Genomic DNA, 14,001 nt, shown 5'->3' with positions numbered 1-14,001 from the left:
CAGAAGTCAAGCAGCTTTGTTTATGACGATCCCTAAGCAGCCCAGACCACACTGAGCATGTGCACAGTCTTGGTCTTGCAAAGATGTTTAACAAAGTTACAAGATGGTGACCCCCTGTAGCCAACTTTGAAAGCATAAATCATTTGTTTGATTAGGCTTGTGGTGCAGTAAGTTCATGTTTATATTTAGTATACAAAATACAGCATTTCTAGCCTTATTCTGTTTTAGACTTTACATGCCCTTTAAAGATGAACCACTGCTTTAAACAGTAATTCGGCAGGTTTTAGGTGGCGAATAGTCTAATTCTTAAAGGGCCAGAGTATCTCGAAAATCAAATTCGAATTTTTTAAAAAAAACTTGAATCTATTTTAAATAATTCCCTGGTCGAATTCAACAGTTTTGACCCTAAAAAAAATGGCAAAATCGAAATTTACATTTTGACCGTTAATAAATCTGCCCCCTAATGTCTAGAAAACTAGAAAAATAACTCAGTTGCAAGAGCAATTTTACTTTGATATTTTTTCTTTGGAGAGTTTGCATTCCTTTGATAAAAGGCACAACAATCCATTCTATTTTCTTCTACAAACACATATTTTTAAAGGATAAGTAAACCTTTAAAATAAGCGAAAGTAAAATTGATGAGAGTGCTATTCTAAGAAATGTTGCATTGTGCATTCATTATTTATTTATTTTTAATTCCAAGATATTAAGGATACATGTACTGTTCACAAAATTCATTCATATTAACAGTACATGTATCCTTTAATAGCTTGAAATAAAAACAAAATAAATAATGAATGGTGCTATAATGAATAGCACCCTCATCAATTTTACATGCACTGATTTTAAAGGTTTACTTATCCTTTAAGGGCATGGACACACTCCCACTTCTTCCACTTCAGTTCTGTGTTAGTTCTGGGAAGGAACCCAAAATGACAGGGGTTTCACTTATACCAGTAAGGGAAGTGGCAGGAACAGGAACAATAAAGCACAGGCAGATTTCCCTAAATAGCTGCTTCTTATCTGTTCCTCATTCTCGCACCATTGTGTTCCCTGAACAGGCAGAGGGAGAAAACGAAGTCAATAACGAACTGGCGAACAGAATGTCTTTATTCTACGCAGAAGCCACGCCCATGCTTAAAACCTTAAGCGATGCCACCACCAAGTTTGTATCGGAGGTGAGTGCAGATACTGGGGTGCAGGCTCAGGTGCCTCACCCTACGTGTACTTACTTGGGTGCCTAATATAGTCACAATACCTCTCCCTGTCATCTCCCTTCTTCTAAACCGATTGGATCAAATGCTGAGCATATTATATAGTGAATAAAGTACCCCCTATTGTAAAATATAAGGATATTATAAGTCACTGAGGATTTCCATGACCATATAAAAGTACAAGGCCAAAGGTCGAGGTTTTTTAATACAGGTCATGGAACTCCGAGGAGACTTCTAATATCCTCATATGAGTCATGTGACAGAAATGACATCACTACTCGCCGTTAATAACTGATGACATCACCACTCACCGTTTATAAGGATATAATTTTCAGGATATTCATGGTTTTTGTGTATTATAAAACAATATTCTAAGGATACTAGAGATTTTTTTTTAATTCTGGGATGGATATATTTCTTGAGGTTTGCTCCTATATTAACTCAATTGTACATCTGCTTTGTCTCTTGCACAGAACAAGAATTTACCAATAGAAAACACCACCGATTGTTTAAGTACCATGGCCAGCGTGTGCCGGGTAATGCTGGAGACGCCGTAAGTTCCTGCGTTAAATATTTACATATGGCAATGATCACATTGAGGGGGTCATTAATGAACACCGGGCACTTGGTAACCTATGCCATTGGCAACCAATCAGATCATTACTTTCTTTGTTCTGCTTACAGCTGGGTGATAAAAAGCTAATCACTGGTTGGTTGCCATGGGTTACTGCCCTAGTGCAAGTTTATCCATTGTTTATAAATGGTGCCCTATTGTTATACAGCCTATACGTAGCTGATTTGTAGTCCCAAAATCTAAAAGGCAAAGGCAGAAGGAGGATACTGGGGGTTGTACTATATCAGTAGTTGTCAGCCTGAAGCTCTCATATCTTGCTGGACTTAAAGGATCTAAATCTTGCTTTTAAGGGTTAGTCCACACGAGCAGATTCGGGAAGATTTAGTCGCCTGCCGACTAATCGCCTCCTCTTCTGGGCGACAATCTCTCTGAACTGCCTCCGCGTGTCTTCCCGTCCGCTATATAATAAGCGGGTGTTAAAGCACACGCGGCACTTCGTTTTCCGAAGTCGCCTGAAGTTTCCCTGTGAGGCAACTTTGGGCGACATCGGAAAACTAAGTGCCGCATGTGCTTAGCGCAGGCAACTTTTCATTATAGCGGACGGGAAGACACGTGGAGGCAGTTCGGGGAGATTGTCGCCCAGAAGAAGAGGCGATTATTCGCTGAATCTGCTCGTGTGGACTAACCCTAAAGGGAAATTTATCTAAGGTGAAAGAATTTACATGGAATATGAGAGCAGGTGAGAGGCAATACACTAAGGGGCAGATTTATTAAGGGTCGAAGTGAAAATTTTAATTAGAATTTTTGAATTTTTTTTGTTTTTTGGTCAAAACTCTCGAATTCGAATTGTGAATTTTCCAAACTCAATTCGAGTTTTAATTAGAATTTCCAGATTTATAATACTCTGGCCCTTTAAGAACTTGAATTCGACTTTTCGCCACCGAATTGCTGTATAAGTCAATGGGAGAGGTCCAGGGATCGATTTGGTGATGTTTGCGGCCTTCCTGACATTAAAGTTTTTTTCATTAGACTCGAGTTTTTCTCATTCTAATTGAATCGATTTGAGTTTTCCGATCGATTACATTCGTCCGAGCTGAGAAAATTTGGTTTTATCAATAAGTTTCGAGTTTATGGGAGTTTTAAAAAAATTTTCACATTAATGTGAAATTTGACCCTTGATAAATGTGCCTGTAAGGGTTCCTGTGTACCCATCTTGTTCCAGAAATAAAATATTTATTATGATATTTATTACCAGCACTCAACGTAAAATATCACAGCTTATTAGAAATATTGTATAATCACATTAGTATGGCCTGTTATGTAAAACAGCTGATTCTTTGTATACACTGTAACGTTTCACTCCAAACTAGCGAGTGCTTGCTATAGGTATCTAAACCCTGTGCGCATTATGGGTAGGGATGCACCGAATCCACTATTTGGGATTCGGCCGAGTCCCTGAATCCTTTGTGAAAGATTCAGTTGAATACCGAACCGAGTCCTGATTTGCATATGCAAATTGGGGTCTGGAATGGAAAAAGTGTGAACAATTTTCTCACTTCCTTGTTTTGTGATGAAAAGTCACGTGATTTTCCTTCCCTAATTTACATATGCAAATTAGGATTCGGATTCTGTTCGGCCAGACTCAAGGATTCGACCGAATCCTGCTGAAAAGGGCATAATACTGGCTGAATCCCGAACCGAATCCAGGATTGGGTGTGTCCCTAATGATGAGTGCTGCTTACTGAGACGCAGTCCATGCACCGAGCTATTGGTTCGCTGGCATCTTGAGTTGATTAGATAATAAATAAATGATGATGATGATTCCAGCTGCCCCTGGTCATGTGACTTGTGCTCTGATAAACTTCAGTGACTCTTTACTGCTGTACTGCAAGTTGGATTGATATCACACCCTCCCTTCCGCCCCAGCAGCCTAACAACAGAACAATGGGAAGGTAACCAGATAGCAGCTCCCTAACACAAGATAACAGCTGCCTGGTAGATCTAAGAACAACATTCAATAGTAAAATCCAGGTCCCACTGAGACACATTCAGTTACATTGAGTAGGAGAAACAACAGCCTGCCAGAAAGCAGTTCCATCCTAAAGTGCTGGCTCTTTCTGAAAGCACATGACCAGACAAAATGACCTGAGATGCACCTACACACCAATATTATAACTAAAAAAATACTTAATTTGGCACAGACCTTATAGATCTAATATATCATATTTAGAATAAAGCGCCAGCTATTAGATTTTTGGCACAGAAAGTATATTCTCCCGGTGGATTCTTTTCAGGCAGCAGAGGTTGCAAGACTCTTTCCCAGATATTCCCACTTTGAGGTAGTCGATGTCTTATGTTGATCCGATCGTTTGGGTTGAACTAATGGGGATGCAGGACCACATCATGAAGCTGATGCACTACTTGACCCAATTGGTTTTTTAAACCTGCCCAATCAACACCTGCCTGACTTTCAGCCAGAAAGTTGAATAGGCTTGAGTAGGCCCATTGGAAGGGCCCAATACATGGACCAAAAGCTGCTGACTCGCTCCATCTGCAAAACCTATACACACCAGACCATAGCATGGTGCATTGTAAAGTATCACTTTCCTACTTGCAGAGCCTACTGCTCCCCTAATGCTGAATCCCAACTAGGGCCTCCCTCCAGGGGTACAACTGTCCCGGGCCTGGACTGTTTGGGGCCCGACTGTGCTGAACTTACTAGGAAAGCCGGCCCCCGCTGTCAGTGAAGTGTAGGTCTGGTAAAGCCACATGGGGATTGGATGGATGAAGTTTGAATCTGCCCTCCAGCTTATCCAACCCCCATTCAGCTTTACCGGGACTTACACTTTACTGGCAAATCAGAGCACAAAAAGCTGAAGATAGACCTGAGCTCCCCTAACTCTTCAGCTCACTCACAGCAACTGAACGAACGGAACTGACCACCAATGTTTTTAATTTAATAACTTCTAGGGGCCCTGGCCACCAATGTTTTTATTTTAATAACTTCTAGGAGCCCTGGCCTCCAATGTTTTTATTTTAATAACTTCTAGGGGCCCTGGCCACTAATCTTTTTTAGTATTAATCTTTTTACGTTAACTTTTATTATGATGTAGAGAGTGAAGTACCCCTTTAATGTTTTAGTGCTTTTACCTTTATAGGTGGAGGAGGGTGGCCCAGAAAATGTTGTTGTTCAGGGCCCTGTGATTTTTGATGGTTCAGCCCTGGTTCCATCCTTTCACAGTAAAGAGAACGGATTAAAGGCAAAGTTAAACATGTTCTGTTTGTTCCAGAGAGTACAGAAGCCGGTTTACAAACGAAGAGACAGTATCGTTCTGCCTGAGAGTCATGGTGGGCGTCATCATCCTCTACGACCATGTGCACCCAGTGGGCGCTTTCGCAAAAACGTCAAAGATTGATGTAAGTCTGTGTTTGTTTATAACACAACCCCCCGCCCGTTACTACTCTAAGCTGCCGCACAGCAGACAGACTGCTCTATGAAATTCATTAGACCTATTCACTCTGTCCATTAGCAGAGCGCACTGTCAGCAGAAGCCTATGAAAGGCTCGTCTCGACTCAGAGAAACTGCCAGACTAAGCACCGGGCAAAGAGCTGTTCTCAACTGTCAGACTTTCGTGACCCGGCGATGACCACGGCTAAATGCGTTTTTTAGGAGACTCGACTTTAATGCCGGCTCTTCAACACTAAATAGAGGTGTTAGATGGGCCTCACGAACTGCTGACTGGCTCACACTTATATCAAAGCACATAGGAAGTAGTTTATTGCCGCATGAGAAGTGCAGACAAGCAGAGCTAATGGGCTGTCAATGGCACCTGTCAGGCCAGCAACTGCCTCGCTCTATTATTAAAGGGGAAATTCACCATTATCTTAACATGTCATAAAAGCATTAAAGGAACAGTAACACCAAAAAACGAAAGTGCTTTAAAGTAATGAAAATATCATATACTGTTGCTTTGCACTGGAAAACTGGTCGTGTGCTTCAGAAACACTACTATAGTTATAGTATATACATATAAACAAGCTGCTGTGTAGCAATGGCGGAAATTGAAAAAAGTCTATATGGCACAGGTTAAATAGTGGGTAACAGATAACACCATTATGTTCTACAGAGCTTATCTGCTGTGTAACCTGAGCCTTTTCTCCTTTGAATGGCTGCCCCCATGGCTACACAGCAGCTTGTTTATATAAACTATAGTAGTACTTATCTGTTATCTACTGTGTATCCTGTGCTTGAATGGCTGCCCCCATGGCTATACAGCAGCTTGTTTATATAAACTATAGTAGTGTTTCTGAAGCAAGCAAATCAGTTTACCAGTTATACATGATATTTTCATTACTTTAAAACGCAATTTTTTGGTGTTACTGTTCCTTTAAGCCCTAGCAACCAGGTTATATTCTCAATTCCAAGCTTGATAGCTGCACCCAAGAAAGCACCAAAAAAAATAAAAAAAGAGATGTCTTATTGCAAATTGTCTACACCCTACTAAAAGTTTTCGGTCTCTCATTCTTTTTCATCAGATGAAAGGATGCATTAAAGTTTTGAAAGAACAGCCTCCCAACAGTGTAGAAGGTCTTTTAAATGCTCTCAGGTAAGTCTGGGCAGATCTGATGGTATGGGATGTAAATAAGCCTTCCGCTGTAGTTCAGCAGTAGCTGCAGCTTCTACTGATATGATGGGAATTACTAGAGTAAATGTGTTTTGTTATCTCTGATGTAGCGGCTGCTTTCTTGTCACTGACACGTGACGAGGTAACTTCTAATATCCTCATATTTTGCAAGTGGGGGTACTTTATTTATTATAATACACACGTTTCAGTGAGTCATGTGACAGAAATTACATCAGAACTGCCCGTTTATAACTGATGACATCAGAACTCACCGTTTATAAGGATATCATTTACAGGATATTCATGGCTTTTGTGTATTATATATAAATAAATAAAACCCGGGGTGGGTGACCGGTAGAAACCATCAGTCTCTGATTTTTAATTTCCCAATATTTACCTAAGGGAGACGCTGCTTCCCAATGCTCCACAGACAGTAAGTAAATGTTAATCTGCTGGTAGGTCTGGTAACCTTCTCACTAGTTACAAGGCTCAACCCAAACACGTTCAGGGTCAACAACTCTTGGTGCACCTTTGTGAGCCCAGGTATGTTACTTACAGTTTTATCAAAGATATTTTAAGAGACTTGAAACGTATACAGGTATAGGATCCCTTATCCGGAAACCCGATATCCAGAAAGCTCTGATTACGAAATGGCTCCCATAGACTCCATTTTATCCAAATAATGCAAATTTTTAAAAACGATTTCCTTTTTCTGTGTAATAATAAAACAGTAACTTGTACTTGATCCCAACTAAGATATAATTAATCCTCATTGGAAGCAAAACCAGCCTATTGGGTTTATTTAATGTTTAAATGAATTTCTAGTAGACTTAAGGTATGGAGATCCAAATTACAGAAAGATCCGTTAACCGGAAAACCCCAGGTCCCAAGCATTCTGGATAACAGGTCCTATACCTGTATATGGGGAGGTCCCATACCTGTATATGCTCTGCCCCGAACCTTCAGCTTAAAGGAGAAGGAAAGTCTTCTTCCACTTGGGACTGCCAAATGTTAGGCACCCCCAAGTGATTGTAATGATTTACCTGAAACCCCAGCCAGTGCTCCTATCAGCAGAAAACTGCACCAGCCCACGGATTTTCTAGTGAGCACCACAGAGAGATCTTCTTCCTGCTTTTTCTTTCTTCACATTTCCCGGGCAAGCGCATGAGCAGTAGAACGAAATAGCGACTTTTTAGTTAAAATTTGGCTTTTCGTTCTACTGCACATGAACAGCCGCGCAAAGAAAAAGGAAGCAGGAAAAAGATCGCTCCATGGTGCTCACTGGTATAACCCCGGCCCAGTGCAGTTTTCTGCTGATAGGAGCACCAGCCCAGGGTTTCAGGTAAGTAAATACAGTCATTTGGGGTGCCTAACATTTGGTATCCCCGAGTGCTAACAGACTTTCCTTCTCTTTTAAGCTGAAGGCTCGGAGGAGAGCACCTGGGCCTCCTCATATATACGTGGTGAGTCTCTTAAAATAAATTTGATAAAACTGTAAAGAACATACCTGGGCTCACAAAGGTGCACTGATATAGGTCACTGATATAGGTCTCTGATATAGGTCACTGATATAGGTCACTAGTATAGCTCACTGATATAGGTCACTAATATAGGTCACTGATATAGATCACGCTGATATAGGTCGCTAATATAGGTCACTGATATAGGTCACTGATATAGGTCTCTAATATAGGTCACTGATATAGGACACTGATATAGGTCACTGATATAGGTCTCTAATATAGGTCACTGATATAGGTCACGCTGATATAGGTCACTGATATAGGTCTCTAATATAGGTCACGCTGATAAAGGTCACTGATATAGGTCACACTGATATAGGTCACTGATATAGGTCGCTAATATAGGTCACTGATATAGGTCTCTGATATAGGTCGCTGATATAGGTCTCTGATATAGGTCACTGATATAGGTCACTGATATAGGTCTCTAATATAGGTCACGCTGAGATAGGTCGCTAATATAGGTCTCTGATATAGGTCACTGATATAGGTCACTGATATAGGTCTCTAATATAGGTCACTAGTATAGCTCACTGATATAGGTCACTAATATAGGTCGCTAATATAGGTCACTGATATAGGTCTCTAATATAGGTCACTGATATAGGTCTCTAATATAGGTCACTGATATAGTTCTCTAATATAGGTCACTGATATAGGTCTCTAATATAGGTCACTGATATAGGTCCCTGATATAGGTCCCTGATATAGGTCACTGATATAGGTCACGCTGATAAAGGTCACTGATATAGGTCACACTGATATAGGTCACTGATATAGGTCGCTAATATAGGTCACTGATATAGGTCTCTAATATAGGTCACTGATATAGGTCACTGATATAGGTCTCTAATATAGGTCACGCTGATATAGGTCGCTGATATAGGTCGCTAATATAGGTCTCTGATATAGGTCACTGATATAGGTCACTGATATAGGTCTCTAATATAGGTCACTAGTATAGCTCACTGATATAGGTCACTAATATAGGTCACTGATATAGGTCACGCTGATATAGGTCGCTAATATAGGTCACTGATATAGGTCTCTAATATAGGTCACTGATATAGGTCTCTAATATAGGTCACTGATATAGTTCTCTAATATAGGTCACTGATATAGGTCTCTAATATAGGTCCCTGATATAGGTCCCTGATATAGGTCTCTAATATAGGTCACGCTGATAAAGGTCACTGATATAGGTCACACTGATATAGGTCGCTGATATAGGTCACTGATATAGGTCTCTGATATAGGTCACTGTTATAGGTCACTGTTATAGGTCACTGATATAGGTCACTGATATAGGTCACTGATATAGGTCACTGATATAGGTCTCTAATATAGGTCACGCTGATAAAGGTCACTGATATAGGTCACACTGATATAGGTCGCTAATATAGGTCTCTGATATAGGTCTCTAATATAGGTCACTAGTATAGCTCACTGATATAGGTCACGCTGAGATAGGTCGCTGATATAGGTCGCTGATATAGGTCGCTAATATAGGTCACTGATATAGGTCACGCTGATATAGGTCACGCTGATATAGGTTTCTAATATAGGTCACTGAAATAGGTCTCTGATATAGGTCACTGATATAGTTCACTGATATAGGTCTCTAATATAGGTCGCTGATATAGGTCACGATGAGATAGGTCACTGATATAGGTCACGCTGATATAGGTCACTGATATAGGTCACGCTGATATAGGTCACACTGATATAGGTCGCTGATATAGGTCACTGATATAGGACGCTGATATAGGTCCCTGATATAGGTCCCTGATATAGGTCGCTAATATAGGTCGCTAATATAGGTCTCTAATATAGGTCACGCTGATATAGGTCGCTGATATAGGTCGCTGATATAGGTCGCTGATATAGGTCGCTGATATAGGTCACTGATATAGGTCACTGATATAGGTCTCTAATATAGGTCAAGCTGATATAGGTTTCTAATGTAGGTCACTGATATAGGTCTCTAATATAGGTCGCTGATATAGGTCACGATGAGATAGGTCACTGATATAGGTCACTGATATAGGTCACGCTGATATAGGTCACGCTGATATAGGTCGCTGATATAGGTCGCTGATATAGGTCACTGATATAGGACGCTGATATAGGTCCCTGATATAGGTCGCTAATATAGGTCTCTAATATAGGTCACGCTGATATAGGTCACTGATATAGGTCGCTGATATAGGTCGCTGATATAGGTCGCTGATATAGGTCGCTGATATAGGTCGCTGATATAGGTCACTGATATAGGTCACTGATATAGGTCAAGCTGATATAGGTTTCTAATGTAGGTCACTGATATAGGTCACTGATATAGGTCTCTAATATAGGTCGCTGATATAGGTCACGCTGATATAGGTCACACTAATATAGGTCACTGATATAGGTCTCTAATATAGGTCGCTGATATAGGTCACGCTGATATAGGTCACACTGATATAGGTCACTGATGTAGTTCACTGATGTAGGTCACTGATGTAGGTCGCTGATGTAGGTCGCTGATATAGGTCGCTGATATAGGTCACTGATATAGGACGCTGATATAGGTCCCTGATATAGGTCTCTTATATAGGTCACTGATACGGGTCACTGATATAGGACAGTGGAAATATGTCTTGTGGAGTCGTAAATGGCATTTCTCCATCTGGAGTTCTGATGGAATGGTCTGGGTTTGGCAGATGCCAATAGAACATGACCTGTCTGAATGCTTAAAGGAGAAATCAACCTGTGGGGAAAAAAACCTGTACCCCCCACCCCAGGTAGCCCCCCCCCAGGCTAAGTACTCCCGGGGAGATGCTCCATACTTACCCCTCAGCGCAGATTCTTTCAGTTCCATGCGTCCATCTTTCGGCTCCTCTGTAAGCTGACTGGGAGATTGGTATTTCTGCGCATGTGCAGTTGGAGCAATTTGCCAGTTTGCGATTGGCCAGCACCGTGCCCTGACCTCAACCCAACCTAATATCCGTGCCCTGCTGCCCAAATCCCAGCAACATTGTTCCTACATCTAGTGGAGACCTTCCCAGGAGAGTAGAAGCTCTAGAAGAGCTTTGGGTATGTGAATTTAGGACAGGCGGGTGTCCCCGTACTTTTCCCTTATGGGTGTTTTGCTTTCAGTGTTTTTGTTTGATTATATCCTGTAACATTTTCCAAGTAGAATTATAGGCAAGTGGGTTATGGCATGTAAATGGCGGAAAGCTGTTCATTGGGAAATGACAGTCAGTGGCTCATTATTTTTGCCAAACTAACATGATGGTGTTGTTTGTCATTCGGTTCCCTCCCAGGTACACAACGAAACATTTGAATGATGAGACTACCTCGAAGCAAATCAAGACGATGCTGCAATAACGGATTTGCACCTCCTGCAGTTCGAAGACAGTATTCTGCAATGACTGAGATGCACAGGATTTTAGTGATTGCAACGACTTTCTCCTTTTATTTCCCCCCGGCTCTACCTATTGCCCTTCCTGCTCTCCCTTCCTTTTTAAACTGTAATTCTTGTTCTTAAATAAGCTCCATCTCCTTTTTTTTTTTTTTTTGTGCCAAAATCAGTGAAAACCGAAAACGATGATAAATCCTGGGAGGCAGTTGTACGTGTCAGAATGGCGTTTCAGTGGCAGCTATTTAAGCGTTGCGTTAGATTTCCTCTGTACGGAGGAGGGCTCTGTGACTTGAACTAAATATTTTTTTTTTAAAGAAATTTTTTTTTTTTCTTTTTAAATTTTATTTTGGTTTTTTTTGGGTTAAAAAACTAATATTTAATATTGCTTACAGTGCATGGCGGAATTGCCTACTTCTGCTATTTAAAAAAAAAAGTAAAAAAAAAAATTCTATTGCAGCTTTTCTTTTTTTTTTCCTTGTGCAGATAAGAAGGGCTTGTAGCACATGTGCCGTTTTGACCACCACCCCTTTTTTTTTTTATTCCCAATCAAAATGCCACAAATACACAAAATCCGCTTTGACTTTTCCAGAGATCCTTAAAACCATGGCGGTGAGAATCGCTGGGAAATCTTGGGTGTTAAAGTGTTTCCCGTTAAAGCACTCACAGGCGGTCTCTGGAAATCAAGGTGTATGTTACCATGTAAGACCCATTGCTTTGACCACACATGTGCCTGGTTTCTAGTAAGCCTTATGTTGACGTGATTCCCATTGGATCATCTCCGTAAAGTTATGACACATGATGCCACATGTTTTTACGTGGTCAACCACAAGTGGAGACCTTTAAAAATGGTCAAACAAGAGTTGACTTAAAATTATACATATACCTGTTTTCTGGCTAGGGTTGATGTTGAGGTGATCCCCAATAGAGCTCTGGAAGGCATCTCCAGAAAGACGTGGCAGGTGATGACACACTTTTCTTGGTCAACCACAAGTGGAGACCTTTAAAAATGGTCAAACAAGAGTTCCCAGAGATCATTGATTAACATCACACATATACCTGGTTTCTGGCTGGGATTGATGTTGAGGTGATCCCCACTAGAGCTCTGAAGGCATCTTGACACACTTTTCTTGGTCAACCATAAGTGAATACCTTTAAAAATGGTCAAACCAGAGTTCCCAGAGACCCTTGACTAAAATTAAACATATGCCTGATTCTGGTTTTGAATGATGTTGTGTGATCCCAACTGGAGCCCTGGAAGCCATCTCCTGAAAGTCATGGCAGCTGATGACATACTTTTCTTGCTCAACCACAAGTGGAGACCTTTAAAATTGGTCAAACAAGAGTTCCCAGAGATCAGTGACTTAAAATTATACATATACCTGTTTTCTGGCTGAGATTGGTGTTGAGGTGATTCCCACTGGAGCTCTGGAAGGCATCTCCAGAAAGTCGTAGCAGATGATGTCACACTTTTCTTGGTCAACCACAAGTGGAGATCTTTAAAAAATGGTTAAACAAGAGTTCCCAGAGATCCATGACATACAATTATACATTTACCTGGTTTCTGGCTGGGATTAATGTTGTGGTGATCCCCACTAGAGCTCTGGAAGGCATCTCCAGAAAGTCATGTCAGATGATGACACACTTTTCATGGTCAACCACAAGTGGAGACCTTTACAAATGGTTAAACAAGAGTTCCCAGAGATCCTTGACTTACGATCATATATATACCTGGTTTCAGGTTGATCTATGATCCCCACTGCAGTCTCTGGAAGGCATCTCCAGAAAGTAGTGGCATATGATGACCTTTTTTTCTTGGTCAAAACCACAAGTGGAGACCTTTTAAATGGTCAAAGGAGAGTTCCCAGAAACCCATGACTAAAAGCACACACATACCTGGTTTCTGGTGATAATCGATGTTGATGCCTTGCTCTTTGAAACACCTGAAGGTGATCTCCAGAACCTCATGGCGTATGATGCCACACTTTATTTTTTTAACTTGGTCAGAACCCCACCTGGGCTATTAGCCTCCGACAACGAGCAGATTTGTATCAGTTAACTGTGTTGTATAAATTAAAAAAAACAAACAAAATGGTACCCAGCACAATGATTTTCATGGATTCCTTAGTGAAGCAAAGAGTTTTCTGGTTGCATTTGGACTCATTTTTGTAAGGATGTATGTTGTATGTTTTAATCTTTGATGACTAACATTAAACCATGTGATGTGTGCGTAACGATTACGTATGCATGTTTATGTCCAATGGGTGGCTGTAAACAAAAAAAAATAAAATAAAAATCAGCTTTCATTTTTCTAAGTGTGTCTTGTACAGAACTTGTCCATGGCCTCCAATGAAACCGTGACCTCCAGCCTCCACATTGTCCTCCACACTGCTTAAAGGGATGGTTCACCTTTAAGTTAACTTTTAGTATCTTACAAGATTACCAATTCTAAGCAACTTTTCAATTTGCCTTCATTATTTATTTGTTACACTTTTTCTTCTAACTCTTTCCAATGGGGGGGTGGTCGCTGACCCCATCTATAAAACAAATGCTCTGTAAGGCTACAAATGTATTGTTATTGCTACTTTTTATTACTTGCCTTTCTATACAGGCCTCTCCTATTCATATTCCAGTCTCCAGATTCAAATCAGTGCATGGTTGCTA

The 14,001-nt window shown here is 40.7% G+C and overlaps 1 protein-coding gene across 6 annotated transcripts in view; it reads left to right on the top strand.

The window, feature by feature from the left end:
* cyrib.L (CYFIP related Rac1 interactor B L homeolog) overlaps positions 1 to 13,647 on the top strand; it is a 111,769-nt gene extending 98,122 nt beyond the window's left edge. For 5 of the 6 annotated variants that reach the window (XM_018266293.2, XM_041565288.1, XM_018266292.2 and 2 more), the window contains 5 exons: positions 1,062 to 1,178; positions 1,688 to 1,767; positions 5,079 to 5,205; positions 6,326 to 6,396; positions 11,243 to 13,647. In XM_018266293.2, the coding sequence (XP_018121782.1) occupies positions 1,062 to 1,178; positions 1,688 to 1,767; positions 5,079 to 5,205; positions 6,326 to 6,396; positions 11,243 to 11,306 (459 nt within the window). In that variant the 3' untranslated portion in view covers positions 11,307 to 13,647. 6 annotated transcript variants of the gene reach the window in all.
* The last annotated feature ends 354 nt before the right edge of the window (positions 13,648 to 14,001 follow it).

The sequence above is a fragment of the Xenopus laevis genome, chromosome 6L (genome assembly GCF_017654675.1).
Source record: "Xenopus laevis strain J_2021 chromosome 6L, Xenopus_laevis_v10.1, whole genome shotgun sequence".
Lineage (NCBI taxonomy): Eukaryota > Metazoa > Chordata > Amphibia > Anura > Pipidae > Xenopus > Xenopus laevis.
Note: the sequence above shows the minus strand (reverse complement) of the source record. Positions and strands in the feature narration are given on the sequence as shown.